The sequence below is a fragment of the Pithys albifrons genome, chromosome 3 (assembly GCF_047495875.1).
Source record: "Pithys albifrons albifrons isolate INPA30051 chromosome 3, PitAlb_v1, whole genome shotgun sequence".
Classification (NCBI taxonomy): domain Eukaryota; kingdom Metazoa; phylum Chordata; class Aves; order Passeriformes; family Thamnophilidae; genus Pithys; species Pithys albifrons.
This window is the reverse complement of record NC_092460.1, coordinates 60,729,394-60,754,620: the sequence shown is the minus strand read 5'-3', so window position 1 is coordinate 60,754,620 and position 25,227 is coordinate 60,729,394. Positions and strand designations below refer to the sequence as shown.

The 25,227-nt window shown below is 36.5% G+C and overlaps 1 protein-coding gene across 7 annotated transcripts in view; it reads right to left on the bottom strand.

Moving 5' to 3' along the window:
* The window catches only part of PPFIA2 (PTPRF interacting protein alpha 2), a 317,857-nt gene that overhangs the window by 209,388 nt on the left and 83,242 nt on the right, over positions 1-25,227 (bottom strand). For 3 of the 7 annotated variants that reach the window (XM_071552145.1, XM_071552147.1, XM_071552148.1), the window contains exon 1: positions 3,494-3,897. The exons of the other annotated variants lie outside the window; for them this stretch is intronic. In XM_071552145.1, coding sequence (XP_071408246.1) covers positions 3,494-3,574 — 81 coding nt within the window. In that variant the 5' untranslated portion in view covers positions 3,575-3,897. Of the gene's footprint in view, positions 1-3,493; positions 3,898-25,227 lie in introns of those variants that run through there. 7 annotated transcript variants of the gene reach the window in all.

The following is a 25,227-nucleotide window of genomic DNA, read 5'->3' as shown; positions in this document are numbered from 1 at the left end:
ATTTTGAATGTTCAGTTGTGCAAGTTAGTGTTCACATGTTTTACTGTAGACAACCAATTTAAGGAAACAAAAAATATTTACTGGATGTGATAAATACCAATGCAAACTTAAGTTGCTTTTAAATGACCAAAGCAGTATTACGCAACTTTCAAAAACAAAATCTAAAATTTCAAAACTAAATTTGTTTGTGCTATGCTTTCATAAAAAGAAACCAAAACGCCCAACCCTCAAGGTGCCAACAAAACCAGCTTTAATAAAAATCTTATGTAGTGAATTAATGTTTCCCATTTCATAACCAAAAATCAAGTTAAAAATATCTCCTTTTTAATCCAAAATTTTCCACCTATATCATTATTTTATGCAACTAACCAATACATACAGTGAAATACATGACCAACAGAGAACAAGGAATGTTACTACTTGGATTTTGCTGCTTACAATGTTCATGAAAGATATATGCTCACTGTGGGACTGCTGGCAAACTAAATTATCCACCTCAAATATCAGAATTACTATGAAGCCTGAATACAAAAATAAATAAAATCACTACTTTTTGTTATATAGCTGCAGAAGTCTGCCAAGGTTGGCACAAGCAAATTCAGATGAAACTGGGAGATACTGAAATACAAAGGACTAAACTTTGGTATTGCCCTGGTTATTATGAAATTAAACCTTGTTCATAACAGCATTATAACTCATTCCTTTCATACAATATATAACTTCTTTATATGAGCTCCTCTCATACAGATTTCTATTTTAATTACTTTAATCAAGCACAGTGTAGGGATCAAAGCTTAAGCTTCTTTGAATTATAGCAGGGGGTTCAGGAAACATACTGAACCAAATCATGCTTTTTACATTTGAGGAATTTCAGGAAAAATTTCCTAAGCAGAATGAAGGTACTAGGAATGACGTATCTTCTATACAGTTGCAGATACTGATGTAACTAGTGGCAGATATTGGAGAACCTAGAATCTTCAGAAGCTCAATCTGGCAAATACTAACTATGGCTATCTTCCACCCAAGCACTCTGATAAATGCATCCCTGTATGGCCTGTTTGATTCCTTGGCCATTAGAATCCAACTGCTCTTATTTCCTGAGAACATTAGTGAAACGATGGTAATAAAGTTAAAACTTGCATGCATGCTTTGTGCTTCTTTCAGTGCCATTTCTGTTGCTGAAAGAAGTAATGTGTTATGGAATCAATGTACAATTAATTCAACTGTTTAATTAATTCAGTAGCCTAATCACCCATTACCCTCCATCAGTCAGCGTTCAGGCCCCCATCTCACAATTTTTGTATTTTTTTCAAGTTTTAAATATCCCAGACATTGTTTTTGCTAAGATTATTTTCACACATTTAAGTTAAATACCAGCATACGTATTTCAAATTAAGAACAATTATGCTGCGCTGTAACTTTGCAAGTTATTTAAAGGAAAGGGTTTCTCTGTCTCAAGGAGAGTCAACATAACCCATAGAAACAATAACATAGGTATGAAAGAGGAAGGTGAAAGTACTTAAAACATATTAAATAATTAACAAGAGACACATGAAGTCCTATTCAGCAATTACTACATTTGTAAGCGAAGACTGAAGGAACTCAAGAGGAAAAGAGAACTTATCACAAACATGGTGTTCAAAACCTAGGGAGCAAAGGACAATGAAGCCAAGGCAAGAACTGGAAAGTTGTTGCACAACTCTTTATACTGCACATATGTAAATAAATAAATAAATAGGAAAAAAATTTGAAAAAGGACATCACAGAACAATACAGGCTTTCTTTAGTTGATTTCTTTAAAAAAAAATCAGGAATTCTTTTAGCACAGATAACACCAAGCTGTTCTAGAACACAAACACATACTGTCCAGAGTTAGTAGCTTTACATTCTAAGGTCATTTAAATCTACATTTTTAATTAAAGTATTCAGGTTGCAACACAAAATTCAGCTGTGATTTCCTTTTTATTTAATGACCCCTCAGCACAAAAATCAGCTGAAGAAAAAATTTTTAAAAGAGAATTTTTTGTATGTGGGACAATGTCTACTGTAATCACAGAGGCTGCTAGTAGCAATAATACATATTGTAAAAAATATATATATACTTAATTAGCACTTTTATAAAGTACCATGGAATAAAATATTCAATTTGGTATCACAATCAAACATCCTAATTTTTGTGACTTTTTCAACTCGACACACTCAGAAAGAATACCTGACATCAGGTATAGCTAGAGAATGCTGCACAGAATATTTAGATTCAGTGTGTGGAAAAAGTAGTCATGCTGTAGAGGAACAGGCCTGGGGCATTCATGTCTCTGAATCACTGCCAGGATCAGCAGATCATCACTGTTAGGAGGATGCCACTCTTTCTGCATAGCTCTCAACTATCATTTGACATCACTGTAAGAAGGGCAAGGCAAGTACAATTAAAACAATGGATTTAAAAGAAGGCAAGAATGAAATGCAGTTATTTTGTGAAAAAAGTTTGCTATGCATTTTATGATCAACTTTTAATTGCTTGAGATTGCTTGCTCTGTTAGTATAAACAGGCTTTATTACATATTAAAGACATCACTCTTACAATAGCATAAAGTAATGAAAACAAAACTGTTAAACAACCAGGAATAGGGAGGTTATTTAAATCCTAACTGTATCAGAGACTGAGCTGAAAAAGCTGTTGCCACTTTAAGTAGTGGAGTGTTTGAATTGCCCTGCAGGGCCAAAGTGCTGTAAAGACCATCTGGGGCAGGGGTGTGTGTGAGGGTTTTCTTATTACTGTTCAATCTTGAAGTAGGATTACATAGTTTTTTGGAGCCAAGGCACTGAAAATTTCTTAAAATTAAATGATAATGAAAGATGTTTGTGATTAGACTGGTTTGCAATTTAGACAGAGAACATATAATGCATTGTTACCTTTAGCTAAGCAAGCATACAAGCTTATTTACCTGAGGCAAAACTTGACTTAAAACTGAGAACCTATATAATCCTAACAATAGACTGCTGCTCTATCAACTGCACATGCAGCATTACTATTCATATGAATCGAATTAAGCATCAGCTAGCATGAAATTACATTCAGGATTAGTATAAAAGAATCCAGACAGGTACACAAAGAAAGTTTAAAAAATTTATTTTGCATAATATGAGTTTGTAATTTCTGATAATGCCAAAAGAGTGCTTATCTGAATTAAACAGAAAGACAGTGTGGGTCTACGTAAAGAACCATAAATCTAATTAATTGTAAGATGTTAATATTATTGGGAAAAACAATCAATACCAAAATCATAATGACTGTAATTTTGTGTTAGTACAGGAGAAATTACATGCTGATTTTTTAAGGCAGCAAACTCACTGTGATAATATTGATTTCTTACATATTTTCTCCTACCTATACAAAACTAATGAACACCTAAGCTTCATAACATATTAGCTACTCTTACTCATAGTTTGTCTATTGTTTAATAACCTTTCAGTTTTATCAAAGTTCACTTACCTGAAAAGTATAAAACCGGGTCCCATTAGGAGGATGCACTTTGGGAGAGGCAGAGACAGTGTTCATATCCGAGAATATCATTTCTGGTCACACACAATACAATCCACAGAGAGCTACAGATGCAGAGTGGAGTGCTAAGCTCAGAGACAGATCCTTTTATACATTTAGGGAGGCAATCGGACAGAATTCAGTCTATCCCACCCGTTCAGATGTACAGTGACAGCACTTTCAATTCTTCACTCCTATATCTGTGAGCTAAACTGTAAGGTCATTGCTCCCTGACCTCAAGCTGAGCTAGCCCGTTGTAATATGCACAATGAATAAAAATTAGAAATGCCAAAGAAAAGAGAGCTAGAACCTACAGTACATGGAGCTTGTGCAGAATCTGGCAATGCTTTGGACCTGCCCATCTGTTCTCAGTGATAATCACCTCCCTCCACCACAGCCTTGCAAAGTGATTATGCTAAGCATCCCAGTTAACCAATAACACACAGTTTCATTTTGAGCAAGCATGCACAGTGAAAAACAGAGGACCTCTTCTGTCTAACGTGAAGCATGTCTTGTGTTCAGTTTATAGCTGTATTTGTTAACAATGATAATTTTATCACTTCAGTTGCTGACAGCTATGTTAACACATACCAACTCGCTTTAAATAACACACAGGTGGGGGTTTTTTTTGTTTTGACTGTCTTGTCTAGAAAAAAAAGAAACTATGCTCTCTAAATTTGTAGGTTTTTATATTTCCTTTATTTTGCGCTGATACTGACAACAATAGGGAGAAATAAATAATTGTGAGGTTGTTTACAGTTATAGTCAGCTTAAACACGATACAAAATATAAGCTTCTATTTTCTCATTATTTTCTAATTCTTATATTCTTATCTTCAGTCTGAATCTCTCTTTAGGAAAGGCTGGAATTTTATTTTGAGAGTTATTATGCTACAGACTTGCAAAGATACAGACCTACAGCTTAATTTATTAGCTATACATAAGATGTTTTCAAAGTTACTTTTTAAAGGCTGATAATACTTGTGAAGACCTGCACTGAACATCTAAAAAGCATTCATTGCATCTTTTCTTCACACACGGATCATTTTCACTACATGAAGATATTAAGGAACATAATATTCCAAGAACTTGACATCTTTTAGCAACAAAAAATAAGTGTTCCATTTACAAAAATTGAAAAGTAGCATTTCAGTAAAGGGTAAAGTTAACTTTACATGTTGTATTGAGCACTTTGTATTTTATTCATTATGTTTAAAAGACAGACAGAGAAACCACTTAAGAAAGGGTACTTTCAAAGGGAAACTTGTCAAAATTCTAAAAGCTTGGTGAGTTGCCAGGCTGCCTCTGTTTTTCATTCTGTTTCATCTTAAGGCTTTTAGCAACTGAAGATAATGCAGCTTCTAAAGTAAAATGGCTATGAAAGGAGTTGGAAAAGATGTAGAGATGTCTGTCTGTTTAAATGTGTATGTCAGAGTGGTGCATACTGCAATAATCAAATTTTGTAAGTCAAAGAGAAAAAATCCTCTTAGGTCCTAGACATATCTAACATTTTCTTATAATTACCATGATGTGGCTTCTATAATATTTACCGAATCAAAGCAAAACTACTTCCTGAAACATTTTCTTAAGACATACATTTCAGATTACAGTTTATTCTCCCCTCTTCTGAGTTCTCTTCCAGAAAATCTAGATGCTTGTATTTGCAAAGCCCCTCAACTGGTCAAATGAAAGATACCAGATTGTTGATAATCTGAGTACAGAAGCTTTTACTATGAGCAGTTATTTTCTTCTTTACAATGCCCACCAAGCAGGTGTTTTTTCTCCACAGTGCAACAAACAAAGTTTCTTTTTTGGGTACTTAAAATGGTTTGCCCTGAAAGGTTATAGAAATGTGCCTTGGAGTCTCCTCACGAAATTCACAATTTGAAGAATTCATGTGCAAAATCCCGCATACATTCCTCCCATAGACAAGTACTTTCACTACTAAATAACCATATCTATTAATTTGAACTTCTTTTGCTACAACTTTCACAACTTTTAATCCTCATTTCTACCAGGGATGCTTTTTAAAATACTGCTTTCTGATCTTTCATCTGTTTTGGCTTTCCTGCCTAGGTACAGGAATCTGCACTTAAAAAATCGACCACCAAAAAACCCCAACCATTCCCTACCCCTGAACTAAAGTTTCAATAAACACACCTGCCCTAGTTCAACAACTGGAATCAGTTTCTCACTGTGTGGGTGTGACAAAAGCTATGTATTCTACACTCTCTATTCATTTCCCATGAACTGTTAACAATGGACCATTTGCAGCAGCTGCCCAGGGCACACCCGACCCCTCAGGGTGTGAGCTGGATGTGAAAGACACCTGTGAGAGAAGAGCTGTGATAGCTCCCTTCCAGCAAGTTGTTTACACCTCCACACCCAGCCTGAGGTGTCATGTCTGCTAATAGGCCATCAGTGATTCCAAATATCCTACGACTCACAGAGTGAGATTCTTCATTGTGTAACTCCCCACCCTGAGGGAGGTACTGGACAATCTCACTTGGACCTGAGGGGTTACAATTTTGGGGGTTTGGGGACTTTAGGAACTACTCATCAGACCCAGAGGAGGACCAGAACCTTGACAGGAGGAGACCACCACTTTCACCAAACTGTGACCACCACTCTTCACCAGACTGCAACCGTCAGCTGCACCAACAGGTTTTTCACTTCCTTTTACTTTGGACTTAGAGGAACCACGTGGGGTTCAGCACAGGGGCTAACAAACACCATTGTGTTTGTGCCCCAGGGTGCTGGGTCATACTTCTGGGTTTTGTGAGTTAAAACCAATTTCTATTTGTGCCATTGCATTTATTGTAATATTGTTGTTATATTGTAACTCTGACTTATAATCTCTTTTGTGTTGGGTTCATTTCTCCTGCCGGTTTACCTTTAAACCGGCACAACACCTCCCTAACTAATCAGTACAGATCTGGACAGAAGGCATGGGATAGTTCATAACTGTTGTTCTATCTCTCCACTAACCTTTATCTTAAAAGAAAATGCTCCCAGTTATGACTATAAATTTTCCTTAACCTCAAGGCAAAACAGACCAACACCATGCTCTTGCAGGATCCTCATGCAATCAGAGTATCATTTTGATGCAACACTCAAAACAGGCTGAAGATCTTTGTTTAAAGAAGCATTTTTCTGAAAAATGTGAAGCTAGCTTCCTGTCAGGAATCAGTTAGAGTATAGGTAAATTCAGTAAAGCATGAACTGATAGATGGCAGAATGCATGTTCACAATTAAAGAGAGTCATATTTCAGAAAAGCCAGCAGCCTCAAAGCTGGGATTCAGCAATCTCCTTAGAACAAAGAGCTGAAACCAGGTCTCCCATGTCTAATTGAATGCAACATCCACTAAGCAGGGTATAAAGCAACATGTACTGAAAGCAGGCAGAAAACAGAACAGAATAAAGGTAACTGAACAGGCCCAACAGGACAAATGGAGAAACAGACCTAAAGACCGTAACTGCAGCTCAGTGGTAGAAAGGCTTGTAGAGAATGTAATCCCCATTCAAAAATGAATCTTTCAAGAAATGATTGAATTATTCCATGAAGTGAGAATTGTAGTGGAGCAAAAAAACCATCTCCTACATGAAAAGGAAAAAATTCTGCATGTTTAAAAGGTATGAGTTGTGGCAATGCTTCTGAGATGGATTTAGTTCCAATTACCTTCAAACATATGAGTTATCAAGCTCTGAATCGGTATCATATGCATTATGTTGACTTTGCATTTTAATTAGACACCACTCCTCAAAATTTTCACTTTGATAATTTATTTAACTTTTTATTTGTTTGGGTTTTTATGTGTACCCTACAATTTTTTACAGTAGGTACAAAACTCATGATATATGTTGAGATATGTAGAGGTATATGTATTAAAGAACCCAGTAAGTTACACATCAAAACAGAAGGCATATAGAGATACATACATGCATATTTCAGAAAATTATGTGAGTATTTTGAAAATTCAGGGACGTTAATACAAAACCTTCTCTCTCTGACTGCAGAGACAAGATGCACTTTTTAAAATTGACCAACACACTTAGCTTTTTAATATGCTAGTGCTTCTGAGAAACAGTTTCTCTTCAGAGTATGTAGTACAGTAGAAAACAGGTGTTTCGAGTTAAGATTTAAATCACTAGCTCTTATGGAATTATGAAAGTAATTATCCAGAAACATGGACTTTATATCACATATTGTTCTCATTTCTGTCTCTATCAGGAAAAACCATGTTAAAGAAACATACCTTTCTCCAGGAGTGGTGTGAGCGTGATTTTCAGAACATTAAGAGAGCTTTCAAAATAAACCTCTAGACCTTATCACAGACTCACAGAAACCCTAGTAAGCTTCCAAAATTGACAACACTGTACTTAAATTGATGTTTATTATCTGCTGTTGTAGACATCAATATAGAGGGAGTATCATATGACACACTACTCCTCTGGCTTAAAATACCCTGATTTTGCTTTAAATTGAAAACTGTTAATGTTTAAAGTGTTCTGGTCTCCAACTATCAATGACTGAAAAAGATGATAAACCTTTACCCCAGGTCAAAATAGGAGACATTTCATACCAGTAAATTCAGAATCCAGACCATGTACATTACTGAAAGAATCACAGTACATTAAGGATGAGAGAAAGTATGAAAGAACACAAGAGATGATAATCATTGTCTATGTATCATCCTCAGCAGAGCAGCTTTCTCTTTTTAAGTGAACATCTTACATTATGTTCCCCATCATGAGGATAAAAATAGGATAAGAGCCTATGATGGAAAGACAAAAGGAGATACAAACATGAGATAACGTGTTCAAGCACTACAACTTAGCACAGTTCATTATGAATAGGTACCATCTCTAACCTATTGTTCCTTCAAAGAATGTTTTTTCTTCCTAACAGTATTTTTTATTAAGTTTCATTCTACTCATTTATTTTATACGGCAATTAATCTTCAGTCTTTGCATACACTGAGATATCTTGTTGCAAATATAAAACATGTTCAGAGAGTAAACTATTAATGAAAATGAGTAGCAAAATTTTATGTAGAAAGAAAGCTTGTGCCAAGGCAATTGTCATTGTCATTATATCTATTTCTGCTCCATCTGGAAAGTGTCTTTTCTCTTAATGAGTGATGCAAGTTGCTAAACTTGTCCTTTGAGCAAGAAGTTATAGAACTGAATAAAAAGCTAAAAATCCTGACTAATTAGTCCCCTACTTTACATGGGAACTGGATATACTCACTTGAATAAAGTTTGTGGAGATCAGGGCCTTCACAAAAAGAGGTCTGTTTTCTTTCTCTATTACAATTGAAAAATTTTTCCATAGTGTCAGTGAATATATTTCTGAATGAAATGAACACAAACTGAAAAAAATGAATAAACAGAACAAACCCAAAAAACTGCATAATCATGACTTCTTTCATATTGTGTAATATTTGAAATATTTGAAATATTATTGATTCCTTGGAATTGGAACCTGCTAAAGGACTATTCAAGGGAACAATATTTACAGTCATACTTCCAAAACCAGTCATTAATTCAGTTGTTTAAATAAAGATATCTTTCATCTAATTTTCAAGGCTTCTCAGTCTTTGAATAGGGTCTCTTAAGTCACATCAGCCCTGCTGATGCTGTTTTGAGCCTCACTGTTGTACACACAAAGGGCCAAGCACTTGGAGTGACTGAGCAAGTTTGGGTATGTCAGACCTGTTGCTCTGACTCTATTTGCAAAATGTAATCCTCTACAGATTCCCATTTATAGCCAGAGACAAGCAATCAAACCTTCTACTGTTTTTTAAAAATTATTATTTAAGTACAGCTCACAAGTTAGTAATAATATATTAGCTTGAAAAGACTTTCAATGCTTCATTATAGTGCACATGTCTTCATTGTCATATATACAGCCTTGTAAGTAGTCATGGTAGAAAGCAGAAACAACCTCTTAAAAAATGTATCCTTTTCCTTCTGTGCTTGTCCTTAACCTCTTGATACCATTTTCCCTTTTAAAAGTGCAGTGGCAGTGTTTGTGTACTGATACTGTCTAAAATCCTCTTTCCAACAGAGAAGATATCGGATTATAGAACGAAACAGTCAATACCATCCTGAGGGCAAATGGCTATTCCAGCTCTTGACTCAGCAGAGTTTCATTTCCCCTTAAAATCTAATATAAAAATATAGAATGATCCAGTAACTGTGTATTAAGTAGAAGCAAATGTTGCTTTTCCCTGGGAAGAAAATCATGATATACAAATGCAGTTGCAAGATAATTTTCCAGTGCTAGAAAATGTGAATTCCAATAAAATTAAATATTTTTAATTTTTTACTTCATAATTCAGACTTGGGTAATCATAGAATAGACTGTGTTGATTAATGCTGATTTAAGGTTCATTTTAAATCATCCTATTTATCTTTCTGAAAATTCTGAAAGAAAAGCTAAAAGGCAAAAATATATATCCACTATTTTTCCAATCATGGGGTTGTATGGCTTCAAAACTCGCTAAATCCCCCAAATGGACTTTCTAACACTTAATTTTCACAATAGCCACCCTTATTCTTTATTGAACATATTTTTAAAACAAAACCAAGCACACACACACCCCCCCCCAACCCAACCAAACAAAAAAAGGTGGGATAGGATATTAGGTAAGTGAGGTTTTATTTCTAGGACATAGGAAAAACCAAAGTATTTCCTGTTTGCATTCAGTCAGGATGACTTCAATATTCATCATGCAAATGACTAAGCAGCATTATTCACAATTTATCTTGCCATGAATCTAAAAGGTACCATGAACTTGTAAGCAGTGTAATATATATCATGTTCTTATCATTCTTAGGGCTTAATCTATATATTTACCTATAAAATAGAGATGAAGATGGATTGATAATTTAAAAATGCGTGCCAATATAAATAAAGAACGAACAGTTATTATTAAAGATGATGGTCTAAAAACCTATAGTTGGGTCAGGAAAAATAGCTACTTGACAAAAGCATCAAGAGGTAGTGAAATCTAAATTAAACACTGTGATACTGACAGAGTACCACTCTCATCTTTAAACAAAACCTTGGCCCATCTGCATGGTAGCAAATGACTACTGCCTGGTGTTCTGCACTCACAACTCATTTTGAATAAAGCTGAAAGTTTAGTGGTAAGACTGTAAAGATACTAGATCAAAAGAAGAACATTGTCCGTGGAGAGTCTCAGGTGGAATGATGGCAGATGTAAAGCTTGAGAATTATGTGGCTGCTATTGAGCAAGGACCCATTGAAAGCTCCTTGCTAAGGAAAGGTAGCTTTTCCTTTTTTTTTTCATGAAGCAACGGAACAAATGAACACTAGTGTCTTGGGGGTGGGCTTTATTTGCAGTGTAAGTGTCAGTGTCTCTTGTGTGCTACCACAGGTTCCCTTTACAGTCAGTAAAGACAAGCGCTTTCAAGGGGCACTGCTTCCGACCTATTTTAGATGTCTATTTTAATCTGAGATGAATCATACCACAGAGGTGGGAGGCAGTAAAGACAGAAATGCCTACACTCTAGATATCTGAAGTTAAGTGCAGTGAATCCTACCCTGGGAGCCTGAACTGAATGTTAAACAACTTATCAAAACATGACAAGAAGATATTATAATCAATGACAAAAAACCCACAACTGATTAAGTTCATCTAAAGGAAAATTACTATTAGAAATAATTATTTCTATAATGACGTGAAACAAAACCACACTCACACAAATCTCAATTATGAAATTTTCTACTTTCATAAATTATGTGAAAAGCAACATCCTCAGCAACAAAATCACAGTCACATTCAGATTAACTTTGCTGTTATAATCACATCCAATATTAACACCCCAGACTAAAGTACAGAGCAATATCAAGCATGGCAAAATTGACTGCAAAATTATTCATGTTTTATGAAAGGACATAGTTGACACGAACAAGTCAAATCACATCTGCAAGGTTAAATAATATAGCAACCTCAGGCCAGGCAGTTCCTAACTCTTAGCACTGTGTTTGTGCTTATTTTATGTTCACTGCAGCATGAACACATCTCTTACATACATTAAATAAACATGACAGACATTTATTGCAGTTCAAAGACAGAATTTTGTTTAGTTTCATATAATTTCATACTGCAGCCTTAAATTTTGATTAGCATCAAGCAGTAGCAATGTTAATTAGTATGTTATTAAGGTGGCATAGAAAATCCTTTAGAAACTGCAGAGCAACAAGCTTAAAATATATATAAAATATATACATCTGTGGCTAATGGTATCATAAAATCAGAGTATCTGTCATGTGTAGAAGATTTTCCTAACTGTAGTGCTTTAAGAAGAATTTTCTTTTGAAAAAAGAAATGGCACAAGACAACTACAGAATTAATCTGCATCATCCATGTAAAAGTTTAGTCCTTTCCTGAGTCTGATGTAGTATGTATTCTCAGCAATACCTTGTGGGAAAGACACCCATAGAAAAATTATACACAGAATATAATTTGTTTGACTTCATCAGCTTTTTTTTTCTTCACCCACCAGCCTCTCTTCTGTTAAGAGAACACATATATACATTTGGTGTAGCCCCTCTATAGAAGTGACATTTTACATAAATATATCGTAGTTTATTTCATCTTTAACTAAACAGTGCTAATCCTGACAGCCTCTCTTCACTTAAAAATTCCTTCTTACCCCTAATCATTTAAACTATCTGTCCCTACATCTCCAGATAGTAGTTTACCATGATAGAATATATCTTGCTCCTTCTCTGCACAACCAGATGGAAATCAAAAGGAAACATTTTATCTTCCTCCTACTCCTATTTACCAAGACCCCCAACCTATCCATGAGATAGCTCATGGAAAACAGCACGTAGATTGTGCTTAACTGTGGTTTGCTAAGACTGAACGACAGTACACCTTTAATAAAAAGGTGACATACCAACCAATTTAGACCAGCAGAAATACAGTTCTAACTCGGAGTACTCAGATGCTGACCAAGAAAGGTATTTCATTAAATGGCAGAGCAGTTTTCTACATTTAAAGCCTGTTGAACTGAAAAGATTAAAATGACCATGGATGTGGTTTGACAGACAAGCAAGACAGAACATTTGGGAAAATAAATCACAGATGAGTCAACAATTTAAATAAAACTTGTGATTTTATTGTTAAAAAATTGCTAATGACTCATTCACGATTATCTCCCCATAATTTTCCATTACATATACTCCGCCTCAATATCTGAACAGATGAACTTGGCTTATGTGCAAGCTAACAAAGATATTTTATTGCTTTATATGTCTTTGAACTGTTCACATATTAAATTAACCAGTGTAGTCTTTGCTTTACAAGAACCTTCAAAAATTTTTCCTAATTTGTGCAATTTTATTTTTGCAATTAATGCATTTAAAATGAATAATGGTTAAAAGTTATTAAAGTACAGAATATTCATTTTGGAACAATGAATGCTGTTAAATTATGCTATTAAATTAAAAATGACATATTTGATCGAGTTCCATGGTTAAAAAAAATCTCTTCTCATGAGAGTTAAAAATAAGCTTTACTATTTTAAGCCACAGTCAAACTTCATTTCTGGATACCTTTTCAAAGACTTTGCTTCAGCTCAGTTGTTTCTTGTTTCAGTTTAAACAAAGATCATCTTCCCAAGCAATCCCATGTCAAACATTACTGTGTTGCACTGTTACTGCCCATTTCCAGAGTTGCTATTAATGGAACAAGAAGGAGATAGGCATAATGTATCAAAGCTAAAACGGAAGAGGTAGCGGAGTTGGAATGGAGGCTGTGACACCATTAGAGGGAAATGGAAAGCTGTATTTATAGGAGTAAACTAAACGTGCTTGGGAAAGTTCCCAATCATTGTGGCCAACTGGCAGAGAAGAGTACACAAATATGCTAGTCAACACTCAAGTGTCTTAAGAGCCTGCAAGCAAACTGCTTATTGGGAATGGTCCCTGCAACAGTCCTATTCCCACACCATAATTAGTAATTGCCTGGAAAAAGTATAAAATTAGTGTGAATGAAAAGTGTGCCAGGGTCTGGGCCAACAGATTACTAGTACAGATGATTGTGTTTGACCATCCAGGAACATTTCCCAGTACTGTGTGATTTATTTGCACATAAACATGCTAAGCCTTTCCAGAAGGTTTCAAGTTATAGCACATAGTAAAAGATTTTGCACATTTTCAGTCTTGCTGTTGAAAATCATTTGGTGTTTAGGATAATGAAAGATAGGACATCAATAATCAATATTAACAAATTATTCCTCAAATTTCAATCAGGATAAATCATATTGGATGCAGTATAGTAGTTGCATTTTTGACTGAAGAATGCAATGTTGTAACTGGGAAGAAATGCAGACTGGTACCATATAGATAACAGATGCTTTTCATGAATTTCACTCAGTTATCCCTAGCTCTTGATGTGAAACAGCATATGCTCTGCCTGTATTGTCGGTAGAAGATCGCTGCCGATTCCTGGCAGGTGTGCTTCCAAGTCTTCAGGGCTCCTTAACATGCAAGTCATCTAGACCAAAGTTGGAACAAATTATATTATCTAGATGTATTGCAATAGTGCTTCCTGAACATAGAATGCATGCAGTCTGAAATAAGGCCCGAGAGAACTGGGAGACGTCAGTTGTGAAAACATTACAAATTTTGATATGCTTATCCATGTAGAATATTTGGAAGACTCTTTACAGTTAATCATTGTGCTGGTTTGAAGGTGAACCAGCAGGGGAAATGAACTCACCACGAGAGAGATTATAAGTCAGAGCTAAAATTTAATAATAATATTACAATAACAACACTGACACACAAGGGAAATTGCTTTCAACTCACAATACCCCAGCAGTATAACCCAGTGTCCTGGGGCACAAACCCAAGGGGGTTTGTTTGCCCTTGTGCTGAGACCCCTGTGGTTCCCCCAAGTCCAGAGCAAAAGGAAATGAAAAACCTGTTGGTGCAGGTGAGGGCTGTGGTCTGAGCGAGAGTGGTGATCTCCTACTGTCGAGGTCCTGCTGCTGCTCTGGATCCGATGAGAAGTTCCCGAGGTCTTCTTACCCACCACTTATGTACCCTCAGGGAGCACTCAGTCCCTCCCCCTAGGCGGGGACTCACACAATGGGTGATTAACTCTGGGAGCCAGGGGGTGTTGAACTGTTGATGGCCCATTAGCAGCTCTGTCCCCCTCAGGCTGGGTGTGAAGGTGATAATGACTTCCTGGGCAGCTGCTGCTAATGGCCCATTGACCTTGGGGAATGAATAGAGGGGGTAGAATACACAGCTTTGATCACCCCCACACAGGGTTAGCTGGTCCCTCCTGCTGAACTAGGACAATCATGAAACAGAATGTGAAAGGTGACTCAAGATTCAGGCACAGGTTTATCACAAGCAGCAAACAGGGAGAAACACACAGGTGTCAAACTAAAGGACAAAACACAAAATGTGTATAGCACAGTTAAAAAAAACACATGGGAAACAGAACAGAAACATGAAAGAATGCAAAGGGACAAAACCCATCAGACAGGCAGAACAAAATACCAAACCAAATCAATACAATGCAAGTTATATGGGAGCTGTCAAGACCAGAGAAAATATTTTGTATTTCAAGCAAATACTTAGAAACTAATATATCCTACCAATCTTAAAAAATGAGAATATCAAGTGGAAAAAGTGAAAAAATTAAAAATATAATAGAAGATTTTTTCCTATTAAAGAGAAAACATGTTTGTAAAGAAGACACAAGAAAAGCCAAATGTAAAAATACACCAGCAAAATATTGCAAAGGGTTTACATGTGTCTTGTAATCAGATGTCAGAACTCAGGTCAACACAGTTAATGATACAGAAATAGAATTCATAGAATCGTAGACTTATTGAATATTTTGGGTTGGAAGAAAACTTAAAAATCATTTAATTGCAACCTCTCTGTCATGGGCAGTGATGACATACACTATATCAGGTTTTTCTAAGCCCCATCCAGCCTGATTTTGAATACCTCAAGGGATGGCGCATTCACAACTTCTCTGGGCAACCTGTTCCACTGTCTTAGCACCCACTGAGTCAAGGATTTCTTCCCTACATGTAATCTAAATCTCTTCTCTTGTAGTTTAAAACCATCTCTCCTTGTCCTATCACTATTTGCCCATGTGAAAAGTTGCTCTCTCTCTTTTTTAAGAAGCCCCCTGTAGGTACTGGAAGATGCTATAAGGTCTCCCCAGAGCCTCCTCTTCTCCAGGTTGAATAACCCCCTCTCTCAGCCTGTCTTCACAGAAGAGATGCTCCATTCCTTTTATCATCTTTGTGGCCCTCCTCTGGACTTGTTCCAGCAAGTCCACATCCTTCTTGTGCTGAGGACCCCAGAGCTGGATGCAGTATTCCAAGTGGGCAGAGCAGGGGGTCAGAATCACCTCACTCAACCTGCTGGCCACACTTCTTTTGATTCAGGACAGGATACAGATAGCTTTCTGAGCTGCAAGCACACACTGTTGGCCAAAGGAAGTTTAGAACTTAAAAGTATCTTGAAATTAGATGCAAATTTCAGGCCTAGAATAGGAGGACAGCAGTTCAATGTTCAGTTCAGTTCATCTTGGAGAATGTTAAAATTTTGTACTGACAATTATGTGCAATTTATACAACGTGTATAGTCCAGCCAAGAGGGATCACAACGTAAGCAGATATTCACAGAGAAGTGTAACTCTTAGCAATACTAAAAGCCATATTAAAACTATTCCATGATAGTTACAAAAGAATGATAGGTATTAAAGAAATGCCGGAAAAATGTGTCAGTGGAAGACAACATTTGGATGATATAAAAGGCAAACCAAAGACCAACATAGAAGATTTATTGGGCTGGTGGTGGTGTTTTGTTCTATCTCTAAGGTGCTGGGCTCAGTTTTAAAACACTTGACCTGATTCTTAAGGAATGAGAGTTTTCTTGGAATACAGGAGAGAAATGTGAGGAGACTAGATGTGATCAAACCACCTAATGTGTTTTCTCAGGATAAGAAGGTAAAAGATGTTCCTATTACAAGCTTCCTTCGACAACTCACAATTTCTTCAGAATGTGTTTGGATCAAGAAATAGCACTTTTTGCAGCCTCCTAGGCAGTATAAATAGCCTTGCAGAAGCAAAATTCTATCTCAGTCCCTGGGAGATGCTTGCAGAAGGAAACATACAAAGGAACCACAATGTAACAATTGAATTCCAAGTTTTGCTACCCTCTCCCATAATAATTCTATATAGAATCATTTAGATTAGAGAAGACAAAGGGCAAACCTAACACTTCCAAGTCCACCACTGAATCATGTCTAAACTAAGTGCCATGTCTACACAACTTTTAAATACCTCCAGCGGTGGTGAAACAGGCTGTTCCAGTGCTTGACTAACTTTTCAGTGGGGGAAGTTTTCCTAATATCCAATTGAAAGCTGCCCTAGTGGTCATTTCCTCTGATCCTATCCTTTGTTGCCAGGGAGAAGAGCCCAACCCTCACCTGGCTATGATTTCCTTTCAGCTAATTGTAGACAGTGAAAAGGTCTCCCTCGAATTTTCACCAGGTTAACCAACCCCAGCTCCCTCAGCTGCTCCTCATCTGACCTGTTCTCCAGACCCTTCACCAGCTTAGTTGCCATTCTTTGGATATGCTCCAGCACCTCAGTCTTTTTTCAGTGAGGGGCCCTGAACTGGACACAGTACATAATGTGCAGCCTCACCAGTGTCAAGTACAGAGGGACAATCACTTCCCTGGTCCTGATGGCCATACTATTTCTGACACGGGCCAGGATGTCACTGGCCTTCTTGGCCACCTGGGCACACTGCTGGCTCATGTTCAGCCAGCTGACGACCAACACTCACAGGTTTTTTTTTTCCACCAAGCAGCTTTCCAGACACTCTTTCCCAAACCCATAGTGCTGCAGTGGGTTGTAGTGACGTAAGTGCAGGACTCAGCACTTCACTTTATTGAAGTTCAAGTAATTGTCCTCAGTCCATTGATCCAGCCTGTCCATGTTTTCCTTTTGATAATTTTTATCAATAGATGTATTCTATTCTAAGCATTAAATGTGTTATATGGTAGTGCTTCTTATCTTATGGAAAAAGGAAGCAGTAGTTGCATAGCACTTCTAAGTTAGCTTGTTTTCCTGATTTGTCAGGACAGTTTAAAATTTTCAAAATTTATAATTTTAAAATACTGCTAAATAAATTTATATTTCTTGACTTATTCTACATTTCCTAAATGTAAATCAGATACACTGGATGATGACACTATCTGTGACCTGATATCTTTCATTCTCTCCTTACAGGTTTTTAAAAATATTTTTGACATTCTGATGTTGTTTTCTGAATAAGAAGGTACCGAATGTGTAACACCTGGTCATATAATTAACTTAATCTTACTAACAGCCACCCAGAAGAATCTGTATTTCTCTATATTGTCAGTGCATTACAGTGACTCAAAGACTCTTATGTGCAACTTGAGATGAGGTTGGTTTTTACTTTTCAGTATATATCAGTAATTCAGACACTGGCAAACTGCAGCCAAAACCATTAATTTTACATCCAGCATGGAGTATGAAATACCTTACACTACTTTTTTCAGCTAACTCTATACTACACGACTAAAGAAATTTTGTCATTCTTACTGGTAGTTCTTGAGAACTGCAAACCTAGATAGTCTCAAGTATTAAGAAAGGAGACCATGTGTCAAGATCAGTTCTTGATTGTCTGTTAATATTTATAATTATGTGACTTGATCAAAGCCACACAAATAGTCTATAACAGAGGCAGCACAGTGTGCTTCAGAGAAACATTCAACTGCTATGACCAGAGTGCAGGATTTTTCTTATTCTGTTCTCTTGCCACACTCCAGCATCTTAAGAGCTGTAATCAGTGGCACAGCAGAGTTCAAAAGACAGTATCTTTCTCCAGGAAGTGTTTCTGATGTGATCACCAAATTACAGATCATATTGAATACTGCAGACAGAAGTACTGCATAAAACTATAGGCACTTCTGCTTGTAAAAACTGAGGGTTTAGAAACTTAATTTCTTTTTTCAGTCTGCTTGCTTCACAAATTATTTCACCTTTCAGCAATACGTTGCTACAAGCACCTGACTATGGAGAAGCAATTTTTAATTAAAACCTGTTTCTCCTCCTTGTTTCACTTAATAATTGCCAGGAGGTGTTGCTAATCACAGGCCCTTTTCAATATCTTCTGAGCATCCTTACATCCTACCACCTTCCATAGAAATGATGGGTATTCGGCATCTGTGGTAAGTGGGAGGACAGAGATATTCTTCTGGCAGCTGAGCTGTGCTAAATGAAAAGTCTCCACTGATAAGTTCTCTTTTTTAATTAGTTCTTCATGAAAAGAAATTGCTTTCATTAGTCAATAACACTGCCCTAAAAATCTAGAAGTACAGAACAAAAGGTTGTGTCAGTTATAGGGGTAAATAACTTTTGACAGGATATTCATGATTTAACAGGTTTTAATGCTTCCTAAATCAAGTCTTAAAGCCATAATATATATATGCATTCATGATAATTTACTCCACGATTGATTGGGGATTTATTACCTAAGTTTGAGCTAGGATTATATTGCTAAATTTAGATCACTGAATGTTGTTGCTCATTCATTCCTTTAAGAAAAGTGGTTAACTAGAACGCCTATAAAACGGTGCTGTCAAAACTACACTAGACCTTTTCCATCAGAAGAGTTGCTTTCAACATTGGTTTTGTTCTATGGATTTGGTAGGTTATATAAAGAAAATGTTCTGGTTTAGGCATTGATAAACACAGAGTTTGTCTGTTTTACTGTCTTGTTTCTCTTGTTTACCAGCTGCTTCAAGAATTTGGTGAACTAGTTTTATAGAAACTATTAAAGTTACTTTCATTAAAATCTAGTTGGCTTAGACCTTTAGATGTTTTGTTGTGAAGATGGCAGAACACAGGAGTTTTGTCTATGGCTATTCAGACATGGTAACTACACACAGAAAGGTTCAGAGTAGTACAGCTCTGTACAGTCCTTTTTGTTCTATTCACTGATGCATTAGCCCTGGAAAAATACACAGAAAAAAGAAAATACTTTTACTCCTTTCCTCCAGCTGATACAGAAAATACCACCAACCTAAACCCTGAAACAGACACACAATGAATACTACAACTTCCAAACACGTCCCCTAGTAACTTACAATGAACTACTATGTAACTTAAAACATGTTATATGAGTAGGGTTCAAAACTGCTACAAAGCGAAGGCTGCCTGAGAGAACAGTTTTCTGCTGACACAGAATATTGCTGCATAGATATTGCAAAGATGACATAAGGGAAAAAACACTTTAGACTGGAAGATAAGGAACTTTCCCCATGAAACTAGGCTACATAAATAAAAGGATGAGGGAATAACACTTGAGTGGTTACCAACAAAAATAGACTTCATCTACCATCCAGGTGAGGACTTAACCCTCTTGCATTGGGTTTTCCCTACAATTCAGCATACAAGCATCTTAATGTACAGTGAGGTGCTCAAAGGAAACATCTAACACAATTAATTGTAAGAAGCTTTATATTTTTCTACTTCAGCTAATAAAAAAGCAGAGGTAGTCTTTTTTCTATACAATCCAATCAGCAGAGGGACAGTTCTGTGAGCAGCATGTGAGTACACCAACACTGGTCAAGGTGAACAGCAGAAAACAATACTTTTTGACTTCTTATTGCTGAAAGATTAGATAACTGGAAGAGACTTACAAATACTTAACTATTACTCTGTCCACTGCATCTTGCATTGGGTTTCTTTCAATTAAGGCATTTTATGCCTGATGATTATAAAGTCTTAAGAAAACAAAGCTTCACCTTCAGAAAGATTAGGACATTTCTTCAGGAAGAAAGGAAAACAAAGACAAACTCAATTAAATAGGAAGATCCTTTAAAGGAATTCACCTTTATCTGAAAGTTGTAGCATTCCCACTGAGTTGTAGTTGCTCCTAATACAAAACTAATTATCCCCATATGACTTGGAATTGCAGATACAAAGAGAACAAATGTGGGTATGAAACTATTCATGCCAAAATAATTTGTGAATCATTCTACCAAAGGTCACATCAAAGTTGCATACTGGCTTTTAAATAGAGGCTTTAGAAAAATGCTTAGGAAAGTTGCCGATATACTTAAAGAGAAGAAAAAACCCCACTTATATGGTTCAAGAAATTATTTTAGAATATTTAAGAGCTTACTGGTAATTTACTTCAGCATGCACAGCTTCAGTCCACGCTAATCTCTGCTCAGTAGCATGGTTCTCCACATACAGCAAACAGACAGAGCATTCTATGTATCTGAGATAGGAAGTGGCCCCTCAGTCACTAAGTAGGCTTTTCTTTAAGTATATGCATATCCCATTTAAAACATAAGGGCACACTTTCTAATCTCCATCAAGTAAGATGCAGTTAGTGGACAACTACACAAACACTCAGCAATGCATGTGAATCTGATGATTTCTTAAATGTACAGTGATGTATGTCAAAAGTTAGTTGTGGACTCAGGAACTAAATCGCTAGAGAACAGTCAAGTTGAAACATGCGTTAGAGGCCTATTTGCATTCTAATGGAAGTGGAAGGGAAGATTTATATGCACAATTCATTTTATTCCTCAGAAAAGTTATTTGTTACATGACATGAGAAAAAACAACATCTTCCAAGCAAAATATAACATCTCATGCAGGACTTCAACCTGAAGCAGCCACTGACAGCCTATATGATATTAGGCATTATAAGACATGATCAGGCATTGTTTATAGTTAGTTATGATGTTGAAGGATGAAAGCCGACAATTCGTTTTCAGGTCTGAGAAGCCAAAAGACAGATTCTCCACACCAGCCGAGCTCTTCTCCCGTCCGTTCCCGGTGTGTGTATCATCCCCAAGCCCCAGCAGCGCAGGGAGCCGGCGCCGGGAGCGCAGCGTTCCCTTCCCCTTCCCCCGACCGCCACCTGCCGTCAGGCCGAGCGGCGTCTGCCCGGAAAGCCTCTGCCACAGCAGTGGGGAAGCCTTTAAAGATGTTCTTCCAGGTCATCTGTAGGTGAAAAGGATCAATAATTCTGCGGAAATGCAACGCCTTGGAAAAAATTATGTCTGCTGGGCTTCTCCCCCGGTTGTCATTCCCCCTCACACAGTACCTGCTTCAGGAAAAGAAATCCAGGAACAGCTGAGAGATGGGTGCTCACTTTACAGCACAGACTTCTCAATCCATAATTGTTGGTACAGATCAAAGAAGAACAGGAAGGTGTTTGGAATACGTCCCTCTGACAGTGGTATCAGCATTCCAGCTTTATATTAAAAATTATTAAAACTATTAAATATTAAATTTTAAATTCAAACAATTCAATTATTAAAATTTCGACTCAGTCACTGGTCCATTATTGTTTCATTTTTGCTTTAAAAGAAAGGCAATAAATATAAACTACATACAAAAGCAAACTTTTCTGCAAACCATATCTTCATTTCTTCTTGTCAGAAGTTTAGTTAATTCACATTATATAGTGAATTCAAAGTTTATTCACATTATAGTCCTTCCATACCTAACACACAGTTATAATTTTAGAAACCCTTTGTGTTATGTATTGCTTAAAATTAGTGATAAATAGTTCTAATGGAAGCAGAAGGCAATTACAGAGGAAGTAAATTGGTGGTCCTTTGAAGTGTTACTATAGCTGTTATAAAAATTAAATAGATTTGTTGCCTCATTCAAAAGAAAAGGCATTCAGGTGAATTGTAAGCTATTTTTAATACATGCATAAATTGTTTCATCTAAAAAAATATGAGACAAGATTTTGGATTATTGTTTTCTTAATTTCTGAATATTTTACACTTGTCAAGAAGGCCAGACATTAACTTATGGTAAGTCTTAAGAGTTTCAGTCTTGGGAAAACCATTTGCTTATGAACAACTTTAGTCAGAACTAATCTGTAGTACATATTTCAGGTAAAAATAAGCTTTCAAAATCACTGATAGATAGGAGTACTAAGTACTTCTCATGAAAATTTTCTGTTTGTTATTAGACTACTGAACTCATTAGAATAACCAATACAGTCTTACTGAAATGAGTGGGACAAGTAATCGTATGCCTTGTGAAAAGTTTGTACAGAATTGTATGTCCTTCTGTTTTATGCAAGCTAAACTGTACAAGACACATAATCACATCTTCCTCGAGAGTCATTACTGTCTTTATGACATTTGTAGGAACACTATTATGAAGTGCAATGAGGCTGAAACTTTATCAGAATTGTCCCTGTATTAGGAGTATGTTTCAATATTTTTTAAATCTGCAGGAAAAGCCAGTACTATCATTTGTTGTTGAATTTATTAATGTGAAATTCATCAATCATAGAGTATCAAAACATGCAAAATTGGCCATTTGTTCCCAGACTTCTTGATACGTGGTATGCAAAACAATGGACTGATGATCTGGGAGAACAAGTTTTCTCCTCTGCAAGTGGGTGGCAAAATACAAAGAGAAGTGCATGACAAGGAGAGCAAACACTGGTGGGAGTCACCCCTTCTCTGAGTCATGGGATCACACAAAACACCACCAGCTCAGCGCAGATTTATCCACCACAGCACCCCATCAGGCCAAACAGAACTGAGCACACTTACAGCAACTAGAAAGAAATCTCCAAATCCTCACTCAAGAATGAAAAAAAAAAAAAAAAGAAATTGGATCTCTGAAATTGGGAAATTTGTGTCAGGTTCCGAGATTCTCTAGACTTCTGCCCAGAACTCAACTTATGTGTAACACCTGCATAAATATGTTGTATTCCACACATATGCTTCAAGCTGTCAAATGCCCACCTGCAAACATAGCCTGCCTGCAGAAGTGCAGTCAAGGAAAAGAACTCGTGGGAACCACTGGAAAGCCAATGGATCTCAGAGTTAACTGTGGTTTTTTTAAAATTGGGCAAAAATTGCTCTATACCAAAGCAAACTCAGGCACGCTGAAGATTATTGACTCAGGGTTTTCAGGAGGACAAGCAGCAGGCAGCAGCCCCAAGGACTGCACTTGCTGGGGCTGGAACAAATCTACAGAAATTTATCAAAGATAATACACAGTACAATAGGGAGATTGTATTTTCTTGTCCACCCAAATATTATTTCTTAAATTTAAGTAGTTGATGGCTGCAATTTTTTTTGTTCACCAGATAACAGACAACACCTTAACATTCACCTCAGCAAAACATGGTGGAAAGTTTCATCCAGCTTTTGCCAAGGAAACAATTCCTCATGAGTGTATATAAAATCAAGTGCTTCATGGAGAACATTTAAACATAGCTTTCCTGTCAGCTTGTATGTAATTGTTTTAACGACCTCTTTGGATGAGTATGAATCCTGACAAATTACATAATATAGTGCCAGATTCTTGAAATTATTTTGATGTACATATTAAAAAGGAAAGATAACAACTACTCGTGGTAGGAGTACACATCCCACAGTCTTTCACAAGTTTGAGTAAATTGACAAAGCCAGGATCATTACAGAACCCAGAATTGTTTATATTTGGGGAAGCAAGGAGAGGAACAAGGAGGTTTGGGGGTCTCTTATTATTTCACTTTAATGTATTTGCTCTGCACATTGAAATCTGAATATTATGCTGTAACTGCAGAAAAGGAAGAGCACAACAGAACAAAACTTCAAGCAGTCTTTTAAATAAGAAATAATGATGCATAGGAGAAAAAGCCCTCAGACAAAACAAAGATAAAATTACAACACTTTCCTTCCATCTCCAGTAGAGCTATAGCTCCTAGATTCCAGGCAGATGTATTTCTATGTGTGATCTCACAAGCAGGCACCCATCACACATACCAAAAGAGGAAAAGCTGTTCCTAACACTAAAAAACCTTTCACACATCTTAAACATGAACAGACGTTGAGTAAAGGCAATGACTTTCTTAAACTATACAAAGTGGTATGTATACCCATATATAGTACTCTGCCTTTTTCACAAACAGAAATGCAGTCTCATACATTACACTTCATAGGCTGCAATACTAGTTCAAATTACTAATAAAAATTATTTCCACTGCTGCATTGGACTCTCTTTCTGTCAAAACGTGAGTTGACCCAAACCAAGGGTACACATCTCTCACCTATTAGAGGGGTCACAATTTCTGAAGCTGCTAAAGCATTTGTATCAGAACATCATCTGATAGCTTTTTGAGCAACATAAAAGATAAAACCTTCTCCGCAAGACTGCAAAGCAGCAGCAGCTAAAGAGGGAAAAGGAAAAAAACGTCAAATCCATTAGAACAGTCATTCAAAGCCACAGAATTTGGAATATGCACAGCCTACTTCTGTGAGTTTGCACTTCCAGCACTCCATAAGTTTCAAGTTAAAGAATATTTTACTTTCATGCAAAGAACATTTAGCATTGCAAGATAAAATAAATGTTTAAAAATTCTGCAAAAAATCACAGCTTACCCAAGTGCAAGATACTAATCTCTATCTTTACTTCAAAGTTTTAAAACACAACAATACCCCTGCAAAAACAAAAGCCACCACCAAAAAGGCAATTTCTATTGTAAATGCATGGTAAAAAAATCCTTCAAAATTTCTTGCCTTTTGTGTGTAAATACATATCTCTAAGTATAGTTAAAAGGTATACCAGACTGTTAGATGTTCCAGTCTTCTCTACTT